This window comes from Sapajus apella, unplaced genomic scaffold (genome assembly GCF_009761245.1).
Source record: "Sapajus apella isolate SASKATOON/1434 unplaced genomic scaffold, GSC_monkey_1.0 scaffold48, whole genome shotgun sequence".
Taxonomy (NCBI): domain Eukaryota; kingdom Metazoa; phylum Chordata; class Mammalia; order Primates; family Cebidae; genus Sapajus; species Sapajus apella.
The window spans coordinates 14577586-14601255 of NW_022436988.1; the positions used below are offsets into that span (position 1 = coordinate 14577586).

General features: G+C 44.6%; 1 protein-coding gene across 1 annotated transcript in view; it reads left to right on the top strand.

Annotated features, from left to right (window-relative positions):
• LOC116525435 overlaps positions 1-4242 on the top strand; it is a 16962-nt gene extending 12720 nt beyond the window's left edge. Inside the window, exon 4 of the mRNA XM_032241184.1 lies at positions 3840-4242. Within this exon, the coding sequence (XP_032097075.1) occupies positions 3840-3906 (67 nt within the window). The 3' untranslated portion in view covers positions 3907-4242. The remainder of the gene's footprint in view (positions 1-3839) is intronic.
• Positions 4243-23670: the final 19428 nt, after the last annotated feature.

Consider the following 23670-nt stretch of genomic DNA (forward strand, 5'->3'; position numbering starts at 1 on the left):
GAGGTTGCGGTGAGCCGAGATTGCGCCATTGCACTCCAGCCTGGGTAACAAGAGCGAAACTCCGTCTCCAAAAAAAAAAAAAAAAAAAAAAAATGTTCAATGTTATACCTCACTTACCTGGAATCTGAGAGGGGAAATGCCAGGCCTGTGGTGGGGTCAGAGAGGGTCCAGTGATGACTCCCCCTTTTTTTTTTCTGATAAAGTGAAGTGGTGTGATCTTGGCTCACTGCAACCTCCACCCCTGGGTTCAAGCTATTCTCCTGCCTCAGGCCCCTGAGTACCTGGGATTACAGGCATCCACCACCATACTGGCTAATTTTTGTGTTTTCAGTAGAGATGGGGTTTTGCCATGTTGGCCAGGCTGGTCTTGAACTCCTGACCTCAGGTGATCCACCCGCCTTGGCCTCCCAAAGTGCTGGGATTACAGACATGAGTCACTGCGCCCTGCCCAGTGATGACCCTTTTGTGCAGCATTGGTTTCAGCCCTCAGGAAATAGTTGTGGAGAAGTCAGGATTCTGAGAGAACTGGGCAGCTGTGGTGTGGTCAACAGTGGTGGGGTGGGGTGTGGAGGTGACGGTATAGGGAAGGACCAGGGGGTCTTCAAAGCGTCTCACAAAAGGAGATACCTCAGAAGGGATGCAGCCTGGACAGAAAGAGAAGGAGGGGCCTAGAGAAAGGCCAGAGCTACACCCTTCCTGGAGAGCTTGAAAACCAAGGTGGATTTTCTCATCGTGAGTGGACACTAAGACCACCTCTCCAAGACCATCCCAGACCCACGGAGTCAGTCATATTTTTTTTGTATTTTAGATTTACTACAATTTAAGAAAGAATCCCTTAAGTGAATTTACATGGAAAGAGGTCAGAGGAAAATTATTCTGTCCCCTAATGGGAAGACCTCTAAAAATGTTCACAACACAGATTTCCCTCTTTCCAGCAAATCCCTCCTTTGTGCGAAGTGAGACTTCATTGCTGGAAAGCCATCTGCCTCTCTTGATTGTGCTTTTAGGAATAACTCCTGTTAATCTCCTTTGAAGGTTAGTTGCAAATTCTTCAGAGTTTTTTTTTTTTTTAACACAAAGGGAAAGAAATGGAGTGGTTGTCATTTTTATCAGAGAAGTTTAAATGTCTAACTGGCAAAGCAGGTACCACTCCTCCATCTGCTGTTTATCTCCCTCTACCTCGCTACTAAGGAGATGGTTGTTTCACCTGATGAGGTACAGTATTTATAACCTGAAAGGTTATGACTGAAAAGATGAGGATGCTTTAAGCCCTGCCATCAGAAACTAGTGTAACAGCGTGTGTGTGTGTGTGTGTGTGTGTGTGTGTGTGTGTGTGTGTTTTGAGGAGGAGGGGGCCACTGGCTGCTGCTAAAAAGCGTCACTCCAGAGGCTGTGGCTCCTCATCCCCTGGCCATCCCCAGGAGGAGCAGGACCACCTCCCAGCATCCCCCAATACAGTCTGGGGTTGTGTCTTTGCTTCCCTCTTTGCTGTTAGCTTCATGGCTGACCCAATGGCCAGAAACACTGCCAGGCCCTGACATTGCAGAAAGCCAAGGACTGTGGCTCCAAATCAAGCTGAAATGAATAGCTTTTGTTCCAAAACAATGCTGTGAGCCAAGAAAGTGTCCATGCAGATAAAGCTTGCAGTCAGTCTTGCACAAGGAGCCCCAGCCATGTTTTGCATGCTGTCTGAGTAGCTGGCGCGGTGCCCGGAGTGCTGAGTGGTGAGGCTCTCCTCAGAGCCTTCCCTGTGCACCTGATCTTGGCCCACGTCTTGAGATTGTGGTTCAGCTGCGAATGCTTGTTTAGCAACAGAGATTGAAATAGGAAATCCCTTTCCTTAGTGTTGGCATAAGACATTGTTCCATCCTCTTTCCCTCCTTGGGAAGGTTGGAGCCTTCTAGCTTCAGGAGCAGGCTGGCTGAGAGGGAGGGGGCAAGAAGGATTTTTTCTGATTCAGCTGTCTTCTGATATATCCAGGTTAGTCTACACCTCCTTCCTGTCTGCCTGGCCATATCATGGGTTCCTTCCCAAGTTCGCTTCCTTTAGGAAGCATTCATTGACCGTCTGTTTTAGTTGATTTTCTATTGATAAAACAGAATGCTTGAGATGGGCTAATTTAAAAAGAAAAGAAGCTTATTTGGCTCCTGGTTACGGAGGCTGAGAAGACCAAGGGCATGGTGACAGCTTCTGGCAAGGTATTTTATACTGCACTATAACACGGCAGAAATGTGGAAGGGCAAGTGAGTGCATGCAAAAGAGACCTCAGGGTACTAACTCAGTCCCTTGGAAATGATCTCACTCACAATCAGCATTAATCCATTTATGAGGCTCTACCTTTACTACCTAATTCCCTTTTAAAAGGCCCCACCTCTCAATACTGTTACATTAGCAACTAAGTTCCCAACACATGGACTTTTGGGGGACACACTCAAACCCATAGAAGCATCCTATGACCATGGTCCCTTTTCAGCTCCTGTTCAATTAGGATCTGTATGATTCATATGAGACACGCTTTTTTTTTGTTTTAGACAGAATTTCACTCTCGTTGCCCAGGCTGGAGTGCAATGGCATAATCTCTGCGATGACCTCCACCTCCCAGGTGTAAGCGATTCCCCTGATTATTTCCCTCTGATACAGAAAGGTTTGCTCCTCCTTTTATTCTACTTGGTCATACCATGGGTTCCCTTCCAAGCTCACTTCCTCTAGGAAGTATTCTTTGATCATTCGTCTTAGTCCATTTTTTGTTGCTTTAACATAATACTCGAGACTGGGTAACTTACAAAGAAAAGAAGCTTATTTGGCTCACAATTATGGAGGCTGGGAAGTCCAAGGGCATGGCTATAACCAACTCATGGTCTTTCATCTTTGCATGCCCTCCTTTTTGCCACCATCTATAATTTTGCAAGACAACTCAAACACTGTTGCTCCTCCATGAGAGCTTCCATTTTTCTGTGAATGACATTGAAGATCTATTGTGTCCTGAATCTATTTGCTCTCCCCATGCATACCATGCAGTTTTACCCATTCATGCCTTTGCACATGCTTGTTCCTCAGTCTCAAATGCTCCTTTCCTCCGTAGCAGAAGCGATAGCTTCTTGCCAAATAGCCCATGTTCTCTGAGTTAGGATTAATGGGCCATGAGCAGAAGTGTTGTGTGGGCTTTCAGGCTGAAGCTTTGATGGGCAGGTACCAACTCTCTATGATTTTCTCTCTTCCCCTGCACAGTGATAGATGGAATGAGAAACCACAAATGGTAGCAGCCAAGACAGCGGAGTCAAGACATCAAGGAAGGTCCCTGGATGTGGCCCAACTTGACTTAGTATTTTCTTAAGAGAGAGAAACCATTGTTGAGTTAAACCTGCATTATCACAGCATAATCGAAACTCTCCTGACTACATTCTCATTTTCTGCCAGTTAAAAATCTTCATCTTTTAAGTATCAGCTTAAATACTCTTTCTTTAAAAGCCTTCCAGAACCAGCCCACCCCCAGTCAGAATTGATGTCTTTTCTTTGTGCTTTCACAGCCTGTGTAACTTATGTCTATTTGACACTGAACGCCTGGAATTACGGTCAGTCATGTAGGGTCAGTAACAGAATGAATAGGAGTATGCATTCCAAAGCCAGACTGACTGGTTCACATATCAGCTCTGTCATTTACAGACTGTCATTTACAGCAGTGGGACTTTTGATGAGTTACTTAGACTTCCAGAACTTGGGTTCACATTTGTCCCTCAAGAACCTACCAGAGCATCCGTCATGATAATTATATTAAAATATGTCAATAATTATGTTAAATAGTACCTGTTACCAGTCTCCTTCTTTTTTTTGTCTTGCAGATTGAAACCAGTAAAAAAACATGCAGAACAAAAGATGGCGACCGAAATCCAAAGCCAGGGAGCCTGAAAATCAGAGGGTGTTACAACATAACAGGCGGTTACAGGCCATGGCTCAGGCTAGGCCTGGAATAGACTGTGGTTCTCTTCTACAAATCAATCTAGACTGGACAGACAGAACTCTGAGGGAGGAAAGAAAATGAATCTGATGTTACTTTTGGAAACCACATTTTCTGAAGTCACGATTTTTATATATCAACTGATCATTTTTATGTATCTATCAATATGATTTTCTGATCTTATGTTTTCCTACTAATGTGATAAATTACCTTGATGGATTTTAGAATATTAAATCACCTTTGTATTCCTGGAATAAATCCTAAATGGATGTTTGATTTTTGCTAATTCCTTAGCAAAAATGCTAATATTTTATTTAGGATTTTGCGTCTATATTCACAAGTGAGGATTTTTTTCCTCTCCTGACATCAACCAATTCTCCAGTTCTCTAACACAAACTGAGTGTCCTACAATTCAATTCAGTTTTGACACTAACTACCCAGAGTTGGAATTAGCCTCCACAGATTTAAGGGCTCAGTCCCACAAGACTGTCCCAATCAGACTCCAGTTGCAAGTACTAGGCCGACCCATACTTTTGGGCAACTGGTTATAAATTGGGGATTCTTATGACCACTTCCTGCAGGCTTGACAATTTGCTAGAATGATTAGAGGAACTCAGGAAAGTGCTTAACTTAATATTACTGGGTTATTACAAAGGATACAATTTAGGAAGAGCACGTGTTCACCAACCTGGAAACCCTCTGAACCCCATCATTTAGAGGTTTTAACGGAAGTTTCATTACACAGGCATGGAAATGGAGTCTTACTCTGTCACCCAGGCTGAAGTGCAGTGGTGCCATCTTGGCTGACTGCAACCTCCATCCCCCGAGCACAAGTGATTCTCTTGCCTCAGCCTCCCGAGTAGTTGGGACTAGAGGCAGGTACCACCATGCCCAGCTAATTGTATTTTTCGTAGAGACAGGGTTTCACCATTTTGGCCAGGCTGGTCTTGTAGTCCTGACCTCAGGCAATCCACCTGCCATTAGCCAGGCTGGTCTCGAACTCCTAATCTGAACTGATCCTCTCACCTCGGCCTCCCAAAGTGCTGGGATTACAGGCATGAGCCCTACATAGCCATGGTTGATTAAATCATTGAACATTGGTGATTACTTCAATCTCTAGCCCCTTGTCCCTCTCTCCTCCCCAGAAGTCAGTGGGTGGGGCTTAAAATTCCAACCCTATAATCATGCCTAGTTCTTTTTTTTTATACATGCAATCTTGGCTTATTTCTGTGTAACATAAATTATTACTCTTACCAGTTCCTGAAACATTTAAAACTTTAGGAAACTTTAGTTTCATTTATCCCCTTCCTCATTTTGTGTTGTTGTTATACATCTTTAGTTCTACACATGTATTTAAATTCCATAAGACATTATAACTATTGGGTTGGCAATAAATATTCATTAATAATCATCTATATATTCATCCATTCCAGTTTTTTTTTTTTTTTTTTTTTTATAGACAGGGTTTTGCTCTTTGCCCTATCCCCCAGGCTGGACTGGTGTGGTAGCACAATCATGGCTCATTGCAGCCTTGGCCTCCTGGGCTCAAGTGATCTTCCTGTTTCAGCCACCTGAGTGGCTGGGAATACAGGCAGGTGCCATAATGCCTCAAATGTAAAAAATGGTTACATTTTTTAATTTTTGTAGAGATGAGGTCTCACTATGTTGCCCAGGCTGGTCTTAAACTCCTGGGTGCAAGCAATCTCCAACTTTGGCATCCCAAAGTGCTTGGATTAGAGGCACTCCTGGCCTATATACATATATTATATATATATATATATATATATATATATATATATATATTTAATTGAAATATGATATTCACTCTGAAAAGAAAACATGTACAGATCAATACATTTTCACAAACAGAATGTTTTACATATATTTTAAAACATTAAATTCTGTTTAAAGAACCAAAATTTTGTATTTTAAGAACACATTATTTAGTGTTCAGCAGATGGTCTCCTGAGGAAATGTGTGATTTCACACTATGGGCTGTCTTTGTCAGCCCTCCCAGATTGCCCCATCTGTGACTTGATTTTTTTTTTCTGCTTGTCAAGGTGTCCTCCTCAACTCAATTCACCTCTGCTTCAGGCCAACCGAGCCAGGGTCCTTTTGTCAACCTTCTGGCTTCCTTTGCCCTGAGGGACGGAAGCCTTTCTTCACACCCCAATCAGCTTCTCTTTCTGCACGTTGCTGATCTGGAGCCTTGCTGTCATTTGTGGATGAGACATGCCCTGGTCCTGGGAGCAGAGCCTCCCTTTGACTGCACCATTTGTTGGCTGTGCTTTAGCATCCTGTGGAGATTATGACTGAAAAGGCTGGAGACACTGATGACTGGTCCAGCAACAAGAGCTTGAGCTGTGTGGGAGGAAAGACTGAAAATTACAATAACAGTCATTACTGGGGAAGCTGAGGCAGGAGGATCGTTTGAGCCCAGGAGTTCATGACAGCCTGGGTAATTGCTAGACCCTGTCTCGTTACATAATAATAATAATAATAATAATAAATGGAATTATGGGGAAAAACAGGAAGTTAAAAAAGTTTTTTAGCAGTCACCATTCCTTAGGCATCTACTGTCAGGTGCTCTGCCAGAAACTTCTATGGAACATCTCATGAATACTCAAAACAATTCTGTGAAGAAAATATAATTACTATCTGATATGGTTTGGCTGTGTCCCCACCCAAATGTCATCTTGAATTGTAGTTCCTATAATCCCCACGTGTCACAGGAGGGACCCAGTGGGAGGTAATTTAGTCATGAGGGTGGTTACCCTCACTCTGTTCTCGTGAAAATGAGCCAGTTCTCATGAGATCTAATGGTTTTATAAGGGACTTTTCTCCTTTTGCTTGTCGCTCCTCTTTCCTGCTGCCATGTGAAGAACGTGTTTGCTTCCCCTTCAACCGCGATTGTAAATTTCCTGAGGCCTTATGAGCCATGTTGAACTGTGAGACAAAACTCTTTCCTTTATAAATTATCCAGTCTTGGGTATGTCTTTATTAGCAGTGTGAGGATGGATTAATACACTATCCAACTTCAAATAAGGAAATGGAAGCTCAGGGAAGCAATTAGCCTAGGGTCACATATCTAGTAAGTACAGAGAGTGTTTGGATCAGATTTAATTCATGCTCTTTGCTCTAGGTCCAGTCACGTCTTCTACACATATCTCAGCTACTGATATACGACTCAGCTGTTCCCATTTTCCCTGGAAAAGCAGGAGCTGGAAAGGACCATAGAGGTCATCCAGGTCAATCATCTCATTTCACTGAGGAGGAAATTGAGACTTGGATCAGGTCAGTGGTCGTCATTCTCACCCACATGCCATCCATACCCACGTGCTAGTGACTCCAAAGTACACACATTTCTCCAAAGGCATCTGGGTGTTCCCACCTCTCTGCTTTTGCTAACAAGTTTCCTTCTGCTGGACATCCCCTTTCTCCTCATTTCATACTGTTAATGATCTTTTCAGCTTTCAAGGTTCACTCCAAGCATAATTTCTCTCATAATTTCCTGAGTATCTGCAGGCTACACTCAGTAATTTCTACTGTGCAGAGGAGTGTTACCACAGCAGGCCTGAGGCTGCTATTCTTAGAAAGTCCTTCTTTCAAGGTTGGCCCGTCCAAGGCTGGCATGTAGAAGCTTGGATTTCAGGAGGGTTCCCATGATTCCCTGATAAGAGTGGCTCATTGTGCCTGGGCTGTTTGTGTAAACAGTATGGCTTATGTGAAACCTGCTTTCCTTCCAGGAGTCTGGAATCTTGGTGCATGTAGGCAGAGGTTGTCTACATGACCAGTTCCCAGCAAAACTTTGGGTACTGAGTCTCTAATGAGCTTCCCTGATCATAGACATCATCTCACACTTGTCACAGTGCATTACTGGAGGAATTAAACGTGTCCTGTGTGATTCCACTGAGAGGCTCTTGGAAGCTTGCCCCTGGTGGCTTCCAGACTTTGCCCCATGTGCCTTTTCCCAAAGCATACAAATTTTGCTTTGTATCCTTTCATGGTAATAAATTACAGCCATGCTGATGGCTATACTTTGGGTCCTGTGAGTCCTCCAAACAAATCACTGAACCTGGGAATCTTGAGTGGTCTCAGGGATCCCCAGCACACCTCCCATATGTTCTGCCATATGCTCAAATAAAGATTTCCTGCATTAACACCCAAATGTTCCAATGTTTTGGTTTATGAATCACTCACTCACACTGTCGAAAGCAAGTATGTTTTCTTCTTCTTTTTATTTCAATAGGTTTTTGGGGAATAGGTGGTGTTTGGTTACATGGATAAGTTCTTTAGTGGTGATTTCTGAATTTTGGTGCACCCATCACCCAAGCAGGGTACACTGTACCCCATGTGTAGTCTTTTATCCCTCACCCACTCTCACCCTTCCCCTAGAGTCCCCCAAGTCCTTTGTATCATTTTCATGCTTTTGCATCTTCACAGCTTAGCCACTTTTGTTTTTTTGAGACGGAGTCTTACTCTGTCGCCAAGGCTGGAGTGCAGTGGTGCAATCTCGGCTGACTGCAACCTCCGCCTCCCGGGTTCAAGCAATTCTCTTGCCTCAGCACCCTGAGTAGCTGGGATTAGAGGTGCACACCACCATGCCCAGCTAATTTTTATATTTTTAGTAGAGACGGGGTTTCACCATGTTGGCCAGGCTGGTCTCGAACTCTTGACCTCAAGTGATCCACCTGCCTCGGCCTCCCAAAGTGCTGGGATTACAGGTGTGAATGAACCACCGCACCTGGCCTATTTTTTAACTACAAAAATGAATTAGCCAACTTGACAGATACATCCGTAGACTGAAGACACCTGGTGTCATTGAACTTGGTTATCCATCTCCTTGTTCTGATTCCAAGCTCACTATATGTTTCAATATAAGACTCTAATCTCCCACATAGATCTTGCTACAGGAGAGGAACACACTGTTGGCAAAAACAGTCTGACTGATGATTATATTTTTCACTAGAAAGGAATTAACTCACACTCCAAGTTTATACCTCGACCTCTCTTAGTTTGGTTAGCATGAGTGTGTCCTTGCTTTCCTCTGTGTGATCTAATGAAACCAGCTTTTTGGACCTACAGAGTGAAGGACAGGATACTGCAACAGGACAGTCCACAGCATTGTTACCCATTCATCCCCAGTCAGGTCTTGTTGGAGACTGCAACAGTTTAGTAATATACTAGTGAGTCAATTTGTAGCTCTACTTGAAGAATGTTTGTGCCAAACAAGAGTTTCAATAACTAAGCTGTGTTGAATGATGTTCAAGACAATTGTTCTAAATTTTATTCTATAATGTCAGAGCAAGGTTCCAATGAATATCAATGCAAATATACAATACATTTAAATGGTTTTTAGTTACATTCTATTTATACCATTAGAAAATGTTGCTTATATCTTATTAAAATAGGTCCATCTAGGAGACCATGAACAAATTTCTAGTTTTGTCATTAAAAATCCCTGAATGGGCCGGGCGCAGTGGCTAATGCTATAATCCCAGCACTTTGGGAGGCTGAGGCAGGAGATCATGAGGTCAAGAGGTCGAGACCATCCTGGCCAACATGGTGAGACCCCATCTCTACTAAAAATACAAAAATTAGCTAGGCATGGTGGCATGCACCTGTAGTCCTAGCTACTCGGGAGGCTGAGGCAGAATTGCTTGAACATGGTGGGGCAGAAGTTGCAGTGAGCCAAGATCATGCCACTGCACTCCAGCCTGGCAACAGAGCGAGACTCCGTCTCAAAAAAAAATAAATAAAAAAAAAAATAAGAATTCCTGAATGTACTAAATTTTAGAATTTCCTCGACACAATTCACATTTTTTTCCAAGTAATTATTTCCATTGTTTAAAAATTACATGTTGATAATAGTTTGCTCAATAATACTGAGATGTTACTGTTCATCATGCATGCAGGAGGAAGGGCAAGGCCAAGTTTTGTTTATTTCCTTTTCCTGGTATAATATGGCGTGTGGCATTTCATTGATTATGAATCATTTTCTTGAACGTTCATAAAGCAGAAACTATTCTTACTGAAATCCAGTCAGATGATTTCCAAAAAGTAGATCTGAAATGCCTTTTAAGAGCCAAGAATGCCTTCTGAGCAGTCCTATGCCCAGGTCAATAATTTATGTCAGCATTTTGCAAAATGTGTTCTGGGAAAAACCATGACAGGAATATTAACAGAGTGTTACTTTAAGGTTCCTGTGGTCAAAATGCTAGAGAAACACCGGCCTAAACAAAGTCAAGCAAGTTCATTGCTGCAGGCCTTCTCTGAACAATCTAATATTCTATGAACTGCGTTAAGAGGCAGATCCCAAATTTCCTTCTTTCTTTTCATTTTCTCCTCAGGAACACATCATGGTAAATGCTTCTTTATAGGGAATATTTCCCAACATAATCTCATAAAAGTGTCAGATAAGGTGTATCAGTTTCAAAAATTAATAGTTTCCTTTTTATGAACGGACAGTTTCCTTTTTATGAACATTCAAGAAAATGATTCATAATCAGTGAAGTGCCACAAGCCATATAACACCTGGAAAAGGAAATGAACAAAATCTGGCCTTGCCCTTCCTCCTGCATACATTATGCACAGTAAAAACATCTCAAAATTATTAAGCTACTAACACGTGTGGTAGTGGCTGCCCCAGTGGTAGAGAATCCAGGCCAGTATTCTCAAACTAGTAGTCTATCAAGAGTCCCATTTCTCCTTGTAAGATTTTTTTTTTTTTTTTTTTTTTTTTTTTTTTTTTTTCTGAGACAGGACCTCATTCTGTTGCCCAGGCTGGAGTGCAGTGGCACGATCTTAGCTCACTGCAACCTCGGCCTCCCAGGCTCAAGCCATCCTCCCACTTCAGCCTCCCAAGTAGCTGGGACCACAGGCGTGCATCACCATGCACAACCTGTGGTAAGAGATCTTGATTTTGTCTTCACCCTCCTGTCTTCATACCGAGGGCGTTAGAACCCTGTCTACCCCCGTAACTCCAATCCTCCTTCCAAGAGGCACTGTCTGCATAGTTCTTGTACTCTACTCTTCCAGGCTTATAGCTCCTTATCTTTTGAACTAATCTTTTCCCCCATATCTGGTCACAATACTAAAGTGCATTTCTTTGTTTTAGTTACTTGACTGTTTTTAAAATTGACAAGTCAGTGGTTCTCTTACATACGGGAAAAACAGGCCCTAAAGTACATATATAGGGTCTGTAAATATATAGGGTCTCACTCCGTCGCCCAGGCTGGAGTGCAGGGGTGCCACCACGGCTCACTGCAGCCTGGACCTCCCAGGCTCAAGCGATCCTCCCATCTCGGCCTCTCGAGCAGCTGAGATCACAGGCGCACACCACCGCGCCCGGGCAATTTTTGTGTTTTTTAGTAGAGACGGGGTCTTGCTGTCTTGCCCAGGCTGGTCTCTTAAAGCCTGAGCCCCCGCGATCCTTCCGTCTCGGCTTCCCAAAGTGCTGCGATTACAGGCGTGAGCGAATGCGCCCGGTCTAAACCAAATACTTTTAAGCTGCAGTGTCATCATTATTTTTTTCGAGCCCTGTAGGGGTTATGAAAAGGAAAGTCCAGAGCTTGGGTGTTCGAGGGGCCGATCTCGAGGTAGCACTTAGGGGGAAGGGATCCCGGCGCCACCGGCTTCAAGGTGGCCCCTCCGAAATGCCTTCCACCCCGGCCCCAATCCCGCGGCGTGCGAGTTCCGTGGAGGAGGCCCCGCCCGCGGTTCCAGAGCCGGCCTTATGGGATCTCGTCCACCCTGCAAGGCCTCCCTGAGTCCCGAGCAGGAACTTAAGAGGATACGAGAAATCCTCCAGCGGAAGCCAGCAAGCTCAGGGCACTCGCGCTGTCGGGGCGAAGCCGGAAATGGGCCGCCCGCGGAAGCCGGCTGCCTGAGCCCGCATTTCCTCTCTAGAAATCCGGAGGCTTTTGCATCTCTATGGCCTGGGCCTCTCGGGGCGGAGCCTGTGGTCTCTGGCTCAAAGGAAAGGGGGCTCCCAGCAGAGGCGGGAAGGAGCCTCGGTCCACCTCTTCGCGATCCCTTTCCTATATCCCTTCATACCCGTGCGCACCTGGCAGTGCCACCAGTAGAATCTCGGAAATTGCTTTCATCACGATTTAACAAAATGAGGACACAGGAATACCATAGGGCACTCCCAAACCCAACAGCTCTCCGGCTTTTTTCCAGTAACGTATGCGCACATGCGTTTTTAAACGTTAGATGAAGTCTACCTTTCATGCAATAACACAGCTGAAATGACTAGTAGTAATAATAACCCCCAAATGTTTGACATTTGAAGCCCTTTTGGGTTTGAACCCCAGGCTGGGACTAGATATGCTGCTCTCCTCTCTCAGCACAGACCCTGCCCTCTGGTCCCTAAAGCCGCGGGCAGGAGAGACACACCTGTCCTTCTACTTGCCGCAGGGTTCCAGCTGGCCCATCTGTTGATTCAAAGGTTCATGCTAACCAACTTATCTATATTTTCTTATTTGTATTTTCCACTCTAAAAAGGGAAAGGGAAAATGATGCAAATATAAATAACTGCCGAATCTAGTAAAATTCGAATTGTCTAGGTTTACAAAACGTATGGCATCCAACACAAATAAGGGTGTGGTAAAATTAGCTCATTCTGAGCAGACAGAATGTAAATATATGCCATCCTGTTGAAAAACTACTTGGCATTTTATATCAAAAACCACTGTGATTCATGGGATCCCATCTGTGAAAATTTATCTCAAGCAAATAATGCAAGAGAAGGGAAAAGCTGTATTTTTGAAGTGATTCTGCAATGAACAACTATTGTTTTTGTTTGCCCAACATTCAGTTTTTCTTTTCTTTTCTTTTCTTTCTTTCTTTTTTTTTTTTTTTGAGAAGGAGTTTTGCTCTTGTTGCCCAGGCTGGAGTACAATGGCACAATCTCAGCTCACCTCAACCTCCGCCACCTGGGTTCAAGCGATTCTCCTGCCTCAGCCTCCTGAGTAGCTGGGACTACAGGTGTGCAGCACCACACCCAGCTAGTTTTTATATTTTTACTGGAGATGTGGTTTCACCGTGTTGGCCAAGATGGTCTCAATCTATTGACTTTGTGATCTGCCTGCCTCCACTTCCCAAAGTGCTGGGATTATAGGCGTGAGCCATCGTGCTTGGCCTATTTTATATTTTTCTTTCCTATGGGGAATACCCTGAAGAGGGGACTGTGTGTTATTCACCTTTGTACTCCGGGTGCTTAACACAGTTCCCATCCCAGAAATGGTGCTCAATAAAGGCTTCTTGAAGAAAACTGAATAGCCTTGAGCCCAGAACTGAGAAAGAAGTTAAAACAACTATATGAAAGGTGATAAATTCTAGATGATAAACAAAAGAGAAATAGAACCACATGAATATGAACAATTTTCTTAGAAAAAAATGGCTTGGTCCCTGGGGATTGGCTCCCATATGGTGGGCAGATGAGTTCTAGGGACATACTTGTACCTAAGATTCACTTTCTGAATTACTGCTTCCTTTGTTTGCCTTAGGAATCATCTCTGCTCTTGGAGATTAACAGGAGAAATTAGCATTCTCTTTAGATAGATCCAATCTACCTTCAGGATATCAAAGACCACCCCACAAGGCCAATATTCATGTGCAAAAATTCAGACATATAATGTGAAGTGTAGAGGAGGCTTAAGATACAGTCAACAAGGCTGGGAAAGGTGGCTCATGACTGTAATCCCATTACTTTAGGAGGCCAAGGTGCAAGGATCCTGTGAGCACAGGAGTTCAAGACCAGCCTGTGCAACATGGAGACATCCCATCTCAACAAAGATATAGTAAGACACTAGGGAAGGGGCAGGTTTCATTAGGTGCCTGAAGGAGATGGGTCAAGCCAGTCTGGAAACCCTTGAAAACTCATTCTGATGGGTGATTGCTCATCTTTTGATGGTGATACTGAATGAGTGATATCAGCATCAATTTCTCTGCCATACGAGACTCTCCTGGAGTCCATCTGTGACTCTGGAATTGTTAGAGTTGAAAGAGATGGATAGGAGCACAGTTTGCCATTGAGTATAGCATAGATCTCATCTACAACTTTGGACCATGGCCACTGAAGCTGGGAACACTCCAAAGACACCCAGTTCCCTGGTCTGTGAGATCACCTGCTTAGTTAAAAGGACAAAATTAGTTGTTAGAAAGTTTTTCCATGGAGTCCTAGTTGGTATTAATATAATGAGGTCCTGATTTAGATATTGGTAACTCTTAGCAATCTTTGGCGCGGCAGCCAGAACCTAACAGATAGAAGACTTCTTAACTAACTTCTCCCACCACCAGATTCTGCAATGTAGCAAACATTTTCACTTTTTTTTTTTTTTTTTTTTTTTGAGACGGAGCCTCACTGGAGTGAGATTGGTGCCATCTTGGCTCGCTGCAACCTCTGTCTCCCGAGTTCAAACAATTTTCCTGCCTCAGCCCCTCTGAGTAGCTGGGATTACAGGTGTGTGCCACCATGACTGGCCAATTTTTGTATTTTTAGTAGAGATGGGGTTTCACCATGTTGGCCAGGCTGGTCTTGAACTCTTGACCTCATGTGATCCACCCGCCTCAGCCTCCCAACGTGCTGGGATTAAAGGCGTGAGCCACCATGCCTGTCCTAAACATTTTCACTTACAGTTTTAATTATAAATTGTTAAAAATAATTTGATTCTCCCAAATAGCAAACAAATGAATTATTAGAAAGTCGAGGCTTTGCCCAGGGGTACGCATGTTAGTAAGCAGCCAAGCCAAGGCTCAGCCATGGTTTATTTTGTTCTAAATCCTGGGCTCTTTCCATCACTGCAGTGTTCAGCCTTCCTGAACTGGTAAGTAACAGTGACATAAATTCAGTGAAATAAATTCTGGCTGTGTCGGCCAGGTATGGTGGCTCATGCCTGTAATCCCAACACGTTGGGAGGCCAAGGCAAGTGGACCACTTGGGATCAGGAGTTTGAGACCAGCCTGGCCAACATGGCAAAAGCCTGACTCTACTAAACAAACAAACAGAAAAAATGAAACAAAAAACCAAAAATTGGCTGGGCATGGTGGCATGAGCCTGAAGTCCCAGATACTCAGGAGGCTGAGGCAGGCAAATTGCTTGAACCTGGGAGATGGAGGCTACAGTGAGCCAAGATTGCACCACTGCACTCCAGCCTGGGCAACAGAGCAAGATGCCATCTCTAAATAGATAGATAAATAAATAAATAAATAAATAAATAAATAAATTCTGGCTGTGTCTACCTGGGTATGGGATTGATTGATCCATGACTAGGAAATTTTGGACAAGTCTGTTAGAGAGAAGGTGAGGGGCTCTTCTTGAGAGGCTCTTAAGCAGGTATTGCCCCAGGTGCAGTGGCTCTTGCCTGCAATCCCAGCACTTTGGGAGGCAGAGGTGGGTGGATCGCTTGAGTTCAGGAGTTCAGACCAGTCTGGGCAACATGGCAAAACTCCGTCATCACCAAAAATACAAAAAAAAACTTTAGCTGGGCATGGTGGCATGTGCCTGTAGTCCTAGCAACTCAGGAGGCTGAGGTAAGAGGATCAAGAGCCCGGGAGGTTGAGGCTGCAGGAGCAGAGATTGTGCCACTGCACTCCAGCCTGGGAGGCAGTGAGATCCCTGGACCCAGAGAAAAAGAAAAAAAAGAAGGTAGCAAATGTGGCAGACCTAAGCTGAGAGGAGGGAAGGGAGGCCATGAGGGACGGGACACTTGGAGCAAACAGAAGGTCCTGGGACCTAGAGTTTTCACAATGATGTACAACAGGTAAGTGAACCCTAGGAAGAACTGAGTGCTGGACTTAGAGGGCAAATATGCAAGTTCAGACTTTCCAAGATGACCTGGAATGAAAACCGGGATATGGCCATGGGAGTGGATGGCTGAAGTGATGCAGAAGCAAAGATCAATGGAAGGGAGGAGGTGGAGGGCCAGGAGGTTGGGTCATCCATTGGGACCCTGAAATCACCCAGGATGAGGACAAGAGGAGGATGTGGGTATGGTGCTCAAGTTCTGTGGGAGAAAATCTGGAGAAAGACAAAAGAGCAAGGAGGATGAGGGTGGTGGAGATGGGTGTGTATGCCTCAGGGGAGGAAGGATTTAGCACCAAAGTGGAGAGCGATGGCTTATAAGTGGCAATGGGAAGCTTGGGGAACTCCTAGTACCAGCTTGGAAATAGGGTGATGACAGGGGACAAAAGCAACCTCCCCTGTAATGGGTGTGACACCCCGGGGGACAAGCCCAGGTGCCCTTAGGACGAAGATCTAGTAGAATATTCTAAGACAACAGAATGCTCCCTCTATTATCATTATTGATAATGGTATCCTGGGCTCAAGTGATCCTCCTTCCTTAGCCCCCCAAGTGGCATTACAGGTACGTGGCACACTGTACCTGGCTCACATATTTTTAAAACATTGAGATATTAATTTACATACCATAAAATTTACCCTGTTAAAATACACAACTCAGTAGTTTTGGTGTATTCACAAGGTTGAATCTCTACTACAAATTCCAGAACATTTTCAAAAAGAAACACTATACTCATTAGCAGTCACTTCACATTCCCTCCACCCCTAAGGATTTGTTTTTTTTGTTTTCTGTTGTTCTTCCGTTTTGTGAGATGAAGTCTTTTTTGGAGATGAAGTCTTACTCTGTTGCCTAGGCTGGAGTGCAGTGGCACAATTTCGGCTCATTGCAATCTCTGCATCCTGGGTCCAAGTGATTCTCCTGCCTCAGCCTCCAGAGTAGCTTGGATTACAGGTGCACACCACCACGCCTGGCTAATTTTTGTACTTTTTTAGTAGAGATGCAGCTTCACCATATTGTCCAGGCTGGTTATTAACTCCTGACCTCAAGTGGTCCACCTGCCTTGGCCTCCCAGACTGCTGGGATTACAGGTGTGAACCACTGCACCAGGCTGGGATTTGTACTTTTTAATAAAAGACCACATTTGGTGTCGGCAGGGTGGCTTAAATTTTGAACCCAGAAGGGCTGTCTACTAAAGATAAAGAAAGAAGGGGAGAAAAGCACATTAGCTTTTCCAAAGTTCAGGTGATGTAATAAGACATAGAGATAAGGATGGATGGATGGATAAATGATAGATAGATAGATAGATAGATAGATAGATAGATAGATAGACTGATTGATTGATTGACAGATAGAGAAAGCAATGTTAGATCCACACATCAAAACAAAAAGAAATGAGCCTAGGGAAAGCGGATATTTAGATGCAACAACTGAACCGGGTTAAAAACTCATTCTTACAGGAGTTAATGTTTTTATTTTCTTCATGTCTCCTGCATCACCTGTCTTCCTGTGCCCTTCCAGACATTTCCATTTCTGGGGAAACCAAGGGTAAAAGGGGCAGGAGTTTTGGAAAATCCCTTGCTTTGAAAAACCATGACAGATACTTGTTCCCTACCACCCTCTCAGCATCTTACAAAGAGCGGTGGTGGCTGTTGGAAGCTGGAGGAGGAGCTGGGACCCCTCCACCCACACAGCGGGGGTGACTGAGCCATCCCGTCACAGTCAGGGCAAGGGAGGAAACTGTGCAGTTGGCAGAAACACTGAGGGAGCCACAAGCCTCCAGGTGGATCTTGGGGGCCAATGTCAGTAGAGGACCCTCAGTTGGCATGCATTTTTTTTTTTTTTTTTTTTTTTGAGACAGAGTCTTGCTCTGTTGCCCAGGCTGGAGTCCAGTGGAGCAACCTCGGTTCACTGCAACCTCTGCCTCCTGGGTTCAAGCAATTCTCCTGCCTCAGCCTCCCGAGTAGCTGGGACTACAGGTGCACGCCACCACACCCAGCTAATTTTTATATTTTTAGTAGAGACGGGGTTTCATCATTTTGGCCAGAATGATCTTGATCTCTTGACCTTGTGATCCACCCTCTTTGGCTTCCCAAAGTGCTTGGATTATAGGTGTGAGGCACCGCACCCGGTTGGCACACATTCTGTTTAAGCACCCTTTGCAGGGTGGGACTGTTTGGCCAAAGAAAGGGGCTTCAGTAAGATTAATACAAATGGAGGGCTCTTTTTCTAAAGTAGATCCCTATTGCCCCATCCATCCCCCATCCCTCTCCGATAACTTTTGGGGCATGTTGATGGTAGCACTCAGCTGTTTTGAATGGTCTGCCACATGGAATCCCATTTTGGGGTGGCCAATCTCAGTTCAGCAGGGCCTTGACCTAGGGGAGGCCCTGATCCCACTCCGCTACACTTCAGGACTGATTGAGCTTTCTACTCTACTCAGGATACTGACCTCATAGAATTTTGAAATTTGAGAGGACTTTTGAATTTGTCACATCTGATTCTTTCTGAAATCACATATTACTAGTGAGAAACTAGAGAATCAGAGAGGTTAGGCAACTTGATCAAAGTCACCCATCCTCATTGAGTGTGGTAGCGCTCATCTGTAATCCTAGCTACTTGGGAGGCTGAGGCTGGAGGATCATTTAAGCCCAAGAGTTGGGAGTCCAGCATGTGCAACATAGCAAGACCTTGTCACTACAAAACGTAAAAGAATTAGCCTGGCGTGGTGGTGCATGCCTGTAGTTCCAGCTACTTGGGAGGCTGAGGCAGGAAGATTGCCTGAGCCCAGGAGTTGGAGGCTGCAGGGAGCCACTGTACTCCAGCCTGGGTGACAGAGCTAAAATAATAATTAATAATAATAATAATAATAATAATAAACAAAGTCACCCATCCATCTAATCCACAGTGACAGAAAGCAGCTCAGTGGTATGTGGGAACAGTGTAGGAGAGGAGGTGAAGATCAGAAGGTGGGGCAAAGAAATTCTGGGGAATGATGGCTAGGTTTCCTATTTTGATTGTGTGTATAGTTTCATGGGTGTATATGTATGCCAAAGCTTATCAAATTGTACACTTTAAATAAGTGCAGTTTATTGTATGTCAATTATACCTTGATGAGACTGTGAACAAACACCCTTTTAAAAAGTAACAAATGCCCTTCAATGGTTTGAATCTGACCTGGTCCTTAGATGGAAATGTACCCCACAGAATTGGGAAGGGGTGGGGAACGGAGAAAGGTGTGATTTGTTCTATTTTCCTATGTTCATCTCGAGTAATGCATATGAAAAATATCTTTTCTGGATTCATCCAGTGAATTTAATTTAGGATAAAAAAATGGAGAGGAACCAGGTTTCTATTATTGGACTGTGGTTTGTGGTGGTAGCTCGTGGTCTCCACGAGGTCAAAATAGTTTCTGAACAACCCCTAGATGAGAAAGAGGCAGGAAGCCTTCTAGGAAGTACAAACTCCTCGTTTTCTCCTTCTTTCCCTGATCAAACACCCAGGGCCACCAGGTGTGGCCAGCTTCCGGAGGTCCAAAATAGCTGTGAAAGTACAGAGAGAAAGGTGGGTGTGTTCAACCTTCACTTCCCTTTATTGTTGAACTTGGGCTGACCTATGAGATGTGCAGAGACTCTGACCAGCTGGCCTGATATGCTCAGTGTGGAAAATAAGACCCTTTGATTTCCTACCAGAGTATTGTTTGTTTGTTTTGTTTTATTTTTGATATGGAGTCTTGCTCTATCTCCCAGGCTGGAGTGCAGTGGCACAATCTCGGCTCACTGCAACCTCCTCCTCCCAGGTTCAAGCGATTCTCTTGCCTCAGCTTCCCAAGTACTGGGAATACTGGCATCCACCACCACACCTGGCTAATTTTTGTGTTTTTAGGAAAGATGGAGTTTCACCATGTTGACCAGGCTGGTCTCGAACTCCTGACCTCAGGTGATCAACCCACCTCAGCCTCCCAAAGTGCTGAGATTACATGCGTGAGCCACCACTCCCCAGCCAGAGTATGTTTTCATGCCCTATTGGCTAAAAGGACCTAAGAAGAAACATTCATGCATCTGAGGGTTTTTTTTCTCTATATGACTCTTATAGAATTGCAAATGTAATATACACTTATAATATTTTCAAACAAGACAATTACATGAAATATAAGCAAGGGTAGAGGATGGGCAGTGACGCCGGGAGTCAGATGAACCCATCAGACACCATTTCTGTCCAAGTCAGGGAGATGTCTCTTTGTGTAGGTGTGGGAGGTGCTGCATCTGAGCTGTCCAAAGTGCTTGGGGTCAGAGGATGAACTCTGAGACCTCTCTGGGCGTTCACACTACCCTAGACATTTAACCCACGTGCTGCATCTTCACAGTATGCCTCCCCTGTGTCCCTTCCAGGCCCCAGAGTTTTTGCCCTTCTCTCCCTGACTCTGTGCTCTGGGAGGCCAACCCTAAAGGCTGCATCACCCAGACCCCCTGCACTCCGGATTTGGGTCAAGACTGAACACTGGGAGGCAACAGGAGATAGAGAGCAGGAGGAGAGGGAGCCGGGGTATGTATGCCCTGAGGCTTTTCTCCCTCCAAGATGACAGCCCCCGCCCAGCAGGGTTCTGGCTTTTCATCCTTAGATGCCTAGATAATGGATAATAGCTTCCCACAGTTGCTATTATATTACCTGGGATCTTTAACATCCCTTAGTGGCTCCTTTTACCCTGCCCCACTTCTAAGAAGTCTCTTCATGGAAGTCTTGGCCTGGCAGCGATCTGATACATCCATCATGTTGAAATGAAAACGTTTATGTTTCTGTTTCTTCTCCCAGACTTTGAGAGGGGCACAAAGGCAGGGAACATGTCCTTTTAAGCTTTGGTTGAGCACTTGGACTGAACTAATGGTTGGGTTGACTAGGGGTGTTGCAACATTTTATTGAGATGATCTCAGACCTGCCTGCGTGTGCTGTTTGGATGAACACATGATTGTACCAGGATGAGGTTTTAGCCTGCAAGGAGCAAGGTCCAGGACTATGTAGATCACGTTGTACAATACCCAGGGCAACATGACTCCAGCTTAGGGTGTGAATCATACTCTTTTGTTGATAATGATGCAGAGGACACTGGTCACAAAACTGATGATGATGTTCATAACAATGGAATGTCCATTTACTGACTGAGTCAGAGTCACAGAAAAATTTAATTTTAGTGCTGGTATATTGCAAGGTAATATTTGCTTTTTTTGGTCAATTTTTTTTTTTTTTTTTTTTTTTGAGACAGAGTCTCACTCTGTTGCCCAGGCTGGAGTGCAGTGGCATGATCTTGGCTCACTGCAATCTCTGCCTCCCCGGTTCAAGTGATTCTCCTGCCTCAGCCTCCCAGTAGCTGGGATTATAGGCACCTGCCACGATGCCTGGCTAATTTTTGTATTTTTTAGTAGAGATGGGGTTTTATCATGTTGTCCAGGCTGGTCTCAAACTCCTGACATAAAGTGATCCACCTGTCTCAGCCTCCCAAAGTGCTGGGATTACAGGCGTGAGACACTGTGCCTGGCCTCAGTTTTTTAAATTTATTTTTTATTATTTAGACAGGGTCTCACTCTGTCACCCAGGCTGCAGTACAGTAGTGATCCTGAGTTCAAGTGATCCTCCTGTCTCAGCCTCCCCTGTAGCTGGGATTACAGGTGCCCGCCACCACACCTGGCTAATTTTTGTATTTCTGGTAGAGATGAGGGTTTCACCATGTTGGCCAGGCTAGTCTCCAGCTAATGACCTAAGGTGATTCTCCTGTCTTGGCCTCCCAAAGTTCTGGGATTACAGGTGTGAGCCAACATGCCCAGTCCCTCCAAACTTCTTGACCTTGTGTCCAACAAACTCCTCCACCCTCCAATTATGCTAATCCTTGCCTCTGCACCTTTTCTTGTGCTGTTTTCTGTGAGGAAACTTTGCTTGCCCCTATACCTGGTTAACTTCCTATCTTTTTTAAGACTCCTCTTCCAGGAAGTCTTCCTGATCTTCTCTTCCATTCAGGCTGAGTAAGGTGCCTGCCACAAAATCCTGTATTGCATTGACTACATCTTCATCACACACAGATTTTATTTTATAACATATTTGTTTTTGTCTAAATATATTTTTTTCCACTTTAAACCCTGAGCTTCTTGAGATAGGAGCTTGGTCATATTCGTTTTTTCTTTTTTATATTTATATTTTTCTGGTCTTATTCTCAGAAAAAGGACTGAGCCATATTCTGCTTTGAATTCCAGACTCTAGCACAATGGCTGGCAAACAATGTTTGTTGTTTAAATAAATCGATGAATTAAATCAATTTCTTTCCCTCATGACACTGGCATGAACCTTTGAATACCATATTACATGATAGGCTCTTTCAACTGTGAGAAACAAAGACTCAGATATGTGGGAGGATTCCTGAAGACACTGCTGCCGTTGGAAAGGCACTGATCCAACTCAGTCTGAGGGACCTGTCTGTCTGTGTCATGGCCCCTCCGCTGCTCTGTGTTCAGTTTGTTTGCTTCCCTCCCGCCTTTTTTTTTCTTTTCTTTTTTTGAGACAGAATCTTGCTCTGTTGCCCAGGCTGGAGTGCAAATCTTGGCTCACTGCAACCTCTGTCTCTCAGGTTCAAGCGATTCTCCTGCCTCAGCCTCCCGAGTAGCTGGGACTACAGACATGTGCCACCACGCCCAGCTAAATTTTGTTGTATTTTTAGTAGAGACGGGGTTTCTCCATGTTGGCCAGGCTGGTCTCAAACTCCTGACATCAGGTGATCCACCCGCCTCAGCCTCCCAAAATGCTGGGATTACAGGCGTGAGCCTCTGCACCCAGCCTGTTAACTTCCCTTTTCTGATTGGCTTCCTCTACACCTTTCATTTCTCCTTCCTCATAACTTGAGCCGCATTTGGTCTCAGCTTCCTGTGGCCCTGACTTTATCGGACACAATTGACATTTGTGAAGGCAATAATCTAATAAGCTCCTCTCCATTTTTCAGACCCACTTCATGATCCTATCATGTGGGGAACCGGCCTCTGGGTCACACGCCCAGCATCTCTGGTCCAATGGGCTCAGGTGGGTCTCACAAAATGTAGTTGCTTGGAGGGCAGGGCCTCATAGAAGGGGTGGAGAGGAGAGTGGCAGGCATTGAGCCCCTCCTATCCTATTAGTGAGAAAAACTCCTTGTAATTTTGCCTCTCTTTGCTCTGGAATAATTTTTCTCATCCTTCATTTTAGGAAAGCCACTTATCTTCTTGATGCTTAGGGTTTCTAGAGGGATGTTGAAGCTGAAAGGAACATTATCGCTCATCTTCTTGGCATATCCCAGCATGTGTTCCATTTAACACTAGGCTCAAAACATGCTTCATCAGAAAAAAATCAAGATATTCCAGCATTTTCTTTGGATCTCAGCTCACACCAGAAGCATACCTCCTAGTAGTTCAGTTTGCTTGGCAGGATCTCTGGTCTTTGGCATGGATGGATCTCTGCAGGGTCTGGAGTCCTCTAAATTGGGGGCTCTGAATCAGGGGTTCCTGAAAAGGCAGGAGGATCAGGAGTTTGAGACCAGCCTGGCCAACATGGCAAAACCCTGTCTGGTGGAGATTGAACTTCTGACCTCAAGTGATCATCCCGCCTCAGCTTCCCAAAGTGCTGGAATTATAGGCGTGAGCCACCGCGCCCCACCAAGAACCACTGCTTTAAGGAGGCATTGGTTGACTGCACCTTTCTAAGGCAAACACCTTCTTGTTTTCTTCCAACTTAAATATTTTATCTGCTACATTTAATAACTATTGAGTATATTTAAGAGAAAGTGCTTTACATGACAAAGCAGAAAGGCTCCTCATCATGGGGGTGGCTGTGTGTGTGTGGGGAGGGGATATATGAGATGTTCCTATACCTTCCACTCAGTTGTGCTGTGAATCTAAAATG